This window comes from Anser brachyrhynchus (genome assembly GCF_964034855.1).
Source record: "Anser brachyrhynchus genome assembly, chromosome: 4".
NCBI classification, from domain to species: Eukaryota; Metazoa; Chordata; class Aves; order Anseriformes; family Anatidae; genus Anser; species Anser brachyrhynchus.
Window position 1 is genome coordinate 2,638,109 of NC_137698.1, and position 6,000 is coordinate 2,644,108.

Genomic DNA, 6,000 nt, shown 5'->3' on the forward strand with positions numbered 1-6,000 from the left:
AGGTTGGACTCGATGATCTTGAGGTCTCTTCCAACCTAGAAATCTGTGATACTGTGATACTGTAGTTACGTTTTCCTGAAATGAAGTATTACAGATTTTTTTTATGTTTTTATAACGGACCTTTTTCTCAAGGGATCTGACCTGGATATATGTAGAGCCAGAAAGCATAAGTTAAATGGGTTCACCTTTTCTGGTGCACCCTGGACCGTAAGTGTCTATAGTACGTGTCTGTCTACACTAAGTCTGTAAGTAACTGACAGGAATTGGACTAGGGTATTATTTAATCTCCAAGATTAAAGAGAGCATTTGGAAGGTGGGGGAGGTATCTTTTTTTTTTTTTTTTAACTTTCTTAATCTAAACATATTGATAAGAGATAACAATTAAGAGAAAAGAACAAGGTAACTTACCACACTTATTCTTAGACACCAGAAACAGAGGGCAACAAAATACCCATCGTATTGCTATTTTCATGGAAGATTATGGATTTTGCTTAACAATTCCTTAACAATAATATTTCTAATAATACTTTATGGAGCTATACTTCATATCTGCATATTCTGCAGCTTGTCCTGTTTGAGTTACAGTGTTTTAACAGGAGCCTCAGTACTTGTCCATGTAACGTATAGCATGTATGATGGGGCGCTGCATCCTGTGACATGTACTGCTCCTGCAAGCGCTCACCAAAGTTTGTTTCTCTGCAATATAAAGGGCATGTGCAGTGCATCTGGCTGCTCAGAGTCTGCAAAACGCAAATCTCATGGGAATACGGTTGCCCATACAGATCTGAGATACTCCTCACAGAAGCTGTGACAGTATTTCAGACTCAAGTACTGCATGTTCTTTATAGCTGCTCATGCTGTCCAAGAATAAGGATTTCTGGGACTGCTGAGGATGCAAGGGGCTGGAAAAGAAGCTGAGACATGATTTTTTTGAGCCTGCCCAGTTGTGTCTATGTCTGTGGGTGTTCTGAACGTGTTCTGACGGTTAGACAGGAAATTTTAGGACTGTGAGAATGTATCCAAAATGAAAAGGCCACAAAAGAGGAGTAATGGCTCAACACCTTACGGCATGACTAAGGCTTAAGGAGATGCTCCGAGATCGTAGTATAGCCTTAGAAAGATCCTATGTAGTACTGGCAGCAATGTCGTATAAATCCTTTACCTAACTCCCATCTTAAATTCAGAGAGGTGTTTGGTTTTTTTTTCAACTTGCTAATTATTACTGTCCTAAAATACCGTTTCTCTGCTGGTTACTTTCCAGCCTTAAATTTTAGTCGTACGCAATGTATTCCTGATTATTCTAATGTCATCATTGTTCTCCTACACTGGGTAGATAGATATGCAGACGAGATATTTTATATAAAGGGTGGTCAGATCACTTCTCACCTCCTATTTTCATAGGGTAAATAAATAATGCTGCCTTGGTTAGCTTTGTTTGATAGGATCTCCATTTTCCTAGCTACCTTGATAGCTCTCCAACATGTCTTTTCCGGTTTGAGGTTTGGCTTTTCACTAGCTTGAGTCCTTCTGAAATACTGCATATAATTGTGGTCAGGGCTTTTATTTAACTTCACAATTTCTCTCTTTACCCTGCTGAAAGTGCCACGGCTCCTGTCTTCTGGCATGATTTTGCACTTTTGTTGTTTACATCATATTAGCAGATGTGCCAATCTTCTAAGACAGCCATGTATTTATCCGCAACTGTTATTTCCAGCTAATGACTATACAGAAACTTTTCCTGAGCATTTAGCTTTGTACTTCCTGTTATTACATGTACTGTTTCTGAATTACCCAGACCTTAAGCTCATTTGGTTTTTCTCATACAAGACTCCTGTTTTCCTCCATATTTATAATGCCTTCCACCTATGTCTAAATGTATTACATGAGGTCAGTCCTGTTGCATTTGCTTTGTTATTGACAAAGATTACTGAATCTCCTCAGCTCCCCTTTCAGCCCAAGTGCTATCATTTTTCTTTTAGTTGATTTACTCTGTATTCTTTCTTTAATTCCCATCTTCTCAAGTTTATCTGGTAGATTCCCACATAGCATGATGTCAGAACTTGCCATCCTGACTGTCTTGTCGACTGTCTTGAACTTCACATTTACTTTTACCTGTCACACCAGCAGCTCTGTTTTGGAAAACTATGTAAGAAATTTAATTACAGTATTGTTCCAGATGATCTGTCCTTTCTTTTCTTGCGTTTGAAATTTATGCAGTCTACAACTGTTTATTTAATTATTACCAATACACAGTAGTTAATAATGGCACTTCTGTCATAAAAAAAAAAAAATCTTACGCACAATTTCCAGTCAAGAATTTCAAATCTAATAAACTTGCAAAGGCAATTACAGCACTGATCTGTTTTTGCAAATAGTATCTTAGATTATGTCAAATCAGTTGCTCTGTGGACAGTAGCTTACTTGTTTTCAGAACTACAGTAAGGAGTACATAAATCTAAGAACAGTACTGAGCTCTCTGGTAGCCATAGCTATATGGAGATATTTCTTGTAGCAGATAATTGACTTGGAGAAGAATACTAGCACAAAAGTATATTTAGTTTAGTTTACAAATTCTATTTGTAGTTTTTGCTGTGGGACAGTCCAAACAAGTTTGGGTTTCTGTCTTGCCCATTGTTTTTCTCTGTTTGAGTGATCCGACTGGGGGTAGGAAATCTTTCTTTGTATTCAGTGTTCTTAAGAATTTATGCTAGCGTGTGTCTGCGTAGACACAAAGAGCGAACCTGCATAGACAGTCAAAGAGCTGTTGGGCCTGAAACTGACTCCTAAACCTAAATTCAAACCTGTGATTCCCAGGCCTATATTTACTCACTTTATCACACACTGCACTTGCTTATACTATCATAAGTTAAATACCAAACAGCAAGAAACTTGAGTAAAGAGTTTGTTCTGTGTTTGTACAGTGCCTAGCACAGCAGGATCCCAATCATGACTTCAGCCCCTAGATGCTACGGTAATACAAACGATATTATAAGCTCAGTTGGTTAACTACTTTCTTACATGTTCCTGAACTTTCTTTTTTTCTTTACATGTGGCTCTAGCATGTCTTGCATGTAAATGACATCTGACTCTTCTTTGTTACTCAGTTCAATTTTTGTGTGAGAATCTCACTCTGTGGCCGTGACTGTAATGTACATGCTAAGGAAGTAAGTTTAACTGGAACAGAGATTCGTATTTGAATTTTGCCCTCGCTCCTTTGAGAAGCTGATTAATTTCTACTTTGGCACCATCTCTGGCATGTTGTAAAGATTGGAACGTCTGTAAAGTGGTTTGAAAAATAAAAGAATGCTTTGCTTGAGCATTTGGGCTTTTTTTCCCCTTTTTTCCTTTGGTTTTCTTCACAGTATTGTATTAAATGATCTGTAGAAGGATTTTTTTTTAATAGTATTGGTTAACACTTAAGCATGTATTGTTAACTGGTGGTGATGTTACTGTAGTAATGGCAATCTTTTTTTTTTTCTCCTTCCTTCTAGCTAAAAATATCAGCGGCGCCGCTCTTGCATTATCTGTACCCAACGCACCTGGTTGATTACCATCTTGGCCATCCTGTTGGTTGATTACCATCTTGGCCATCCTGTTCTCTTCATGCATGTTTCTGAGTGCATGAAGTTGTGAAGGTTCTTCATGTAACACATTTGTGATGCACCATTTTGCTGTGTATTCCATCTGTACACTGTTAACATTTAAATGAAGGTGATGTTCCATGCAAATAGAAAATAGCAAGGCATAAAAGACAAAAAAAAAAAAAAAAACAGTTGATGTACAGCAGTAGATACAGGATACATTTGTCATCTTTTCTTCATTTATGCCAAGTTTTGACAGACAACTTTAAAAGCTATCCTGTTTATAAAAAAGGAAAAGAAACAAAAAATACATTTTACCCTCTTTTTTTTTTTTAAGAACTGTTTTTTGACTCCTCCTTTTCCCCTGAGTCCCTGGATTTTGCTTTCATTCTGGCAGGAATGGTTAGGATTTCCGCTGGCAGCTCTGTTACTGTAAAACAGATTTTTATTACAGCATGTAGATGGACGAAATCACTGATAAATGTGGAAGTGCTAATATCTTGGCTCTGTCCTAGCTGAAGCCTTCTTAGTTTATTAGTCTATGTAAACTGGAAAAATATCATCATTTGCTGGCTTGGCCACTTCAGAATTAACTGTCAATGTTCTGGCTAGTCAGCAGGTTTTTTCTTTTGAAGTCTTTACCTTTGCTTTCTTACTATGCTAAATGAAAATTTATATTGGATAATTAAGCAGAATTAAAAATTGCAAGGAACTAAGTGATGATTGAGAGGCAGGTTTTGAGGATTAAAATGAAAGTATAAGGAAAAATAGATTTTTATCACTTTTTGGATATATTGTAAATTTATTAAGGAGTCTTTAAAACATTTTAAAATTTTGTTTAAGCTATAGACCACTTCAGTGGTTAATATACTCTAGAAGTATTAGGCCTTAAAAGCTTAGTATGAAGAGTTTATTTACTTTCCAACGTTGCTGTTGCTTCTCTGGAAATGTATTATGACTACACCAGTTTTCTAGTAACTGTAACACTTTTACCACAGATTTGTTTCTCCTTCCTCTTCCCCCTCAATCTGCTCTTTGTTTATTAAAATCATCAGGCAGCATACAGTATCAAGGACAACAATCTCTGCAGCATTACCAGCTTGTTTTGGCTCTTTATCCCTGGCTGCAAATGTCTGTACACTGTGAAGGGAATGCTCTCAATGTCAGTTCAGAACACAAACTTTGTGACAGGGACTATTTTCGCTTCCTTTACGCGGCTGTGAAGTACATCCTTGCAAGCATTTAGATTTGTTCCCTTCCATTTTTAATAGAAAAATGCAGGGATTGGTTATTTCTTTCTCATTTGTTTTATTACCAACAGGGCTAACTGTTTTCTGCAGCGCTGTATAGTGCATGGTATCTCAATCGATGTTCTTTTTAGCAGTGGAAAATTTACAACTCGACAGCCTGAAGTTTATAAAATGGGAAAGCTTCCTAATTTGTATAATTTCACCTTTCTGTGTTGATTACTAATCAAAAGCAGTTCTTAAACATTTTGATGTTGTTACTAGTGGATGTATGGTAGATGGATTTAAGCTTCTCTGATAATTATTACGTGATTTTAAACAATATATATTTAAAATAAGCATCTACAATAAATGTGTTGAGCCATATTAACCTGCCAATGGGATCTGTGAAAAAAAAGTAATGGCCTCATTTTTTTCTCATTAATTTCTTTTTTTTCTTTTTTTCTTTTTTTCCTTTTTTTTTTTTGTGAAGCGGCTATAAGTGGCATAACTGTATTTAAAATTAACAAATTAGTTGTAGGGTGTTTTTTTTTATACTTCTAACATAGCATGTGGTGTTGGCGTATTACCGTAGATCAAGTTTGTCTTCCACACCAAGATGGAAATTGTGATTTGTTCTCTCCACCACAGTTGAATTATACACTTCTCTTCTGTCATTTGGAACACTGCAGTTTACCGTGGGACACAGTGTACATATTTCTTGCCATAATGGTAAATGATTGATATATTTAAGGATTAATAAATTTGTGATTTCTGCTGACATTGTGCTTGCGTTTTAATTTCAGAGTTAATTGTGGTTTTGCACTGGGAAATGTGGAGCATCTGTTTGAATTAAGAAGTCAGAGACACAGATACAGTCTCTTACAAGCCAGATTTGCAATTTGAAAATACAAATGTTTGCTCTCATGATTTGTCTTTTGATTAGTTCTTAACATCCTCTTCTGAGGACCCAGTTATACACTGTTTACATAGTACTTTGTTGATAGATTTTGCATGTACCTTGTCTTTGTAGGTCTGTATTTAGAAGTGTTTTGGGTAGTTGCACATTTCTGTAGCTTTCTTACTGTTTTGTATGCTCACTGTGTAACACAAGATGCCATAAAAGAGCAGTTATTGTATGCCTACAGTTGCAGACCTTAAAATGCAGTAAAGACCATAAATAATTAGGATTT

The 6,000-nt window shown here is 36.3% G+C and overlaps 1 protein-coding gene across 25 annotated transcripts in view; it reads left to right on the top strand.

The window, feature by feature from the left end:
- CAMK2D (calcium/calmodulin dependent protein kinase II delta) overlaps positions 1–5,588 on the top strand; it is a 167,024-nt gene extending 161,436 nt beyond the window's left edge. For 22 of the 25 annotated variants that reach the window (XM_080591270.1, XM_080591260.1, XM_080591249.1 and 19 more), the window contains 2 exons: positions 2,922–2,971; positions 3,492–5,588. In XM_080591270.1, the coding sequence (XP_080447396.1) occupies positions 2,922–2,928 (7 nt within the window). In that variant the 3' untranslated portion in view covers positions 2,929–2,971; positions 3,492–5,588. The remainder of the gene's footprint in view (positions 1–2,921; positions 2,972–3,491) is intronic. The other 3 variants (XM_080591267.1, XM_080591266.1, XM_080591265.1) reach the window with 1 other exon arrangement.
- Positions 5,589–6,000: the final 412 nt, after the last annotated feature.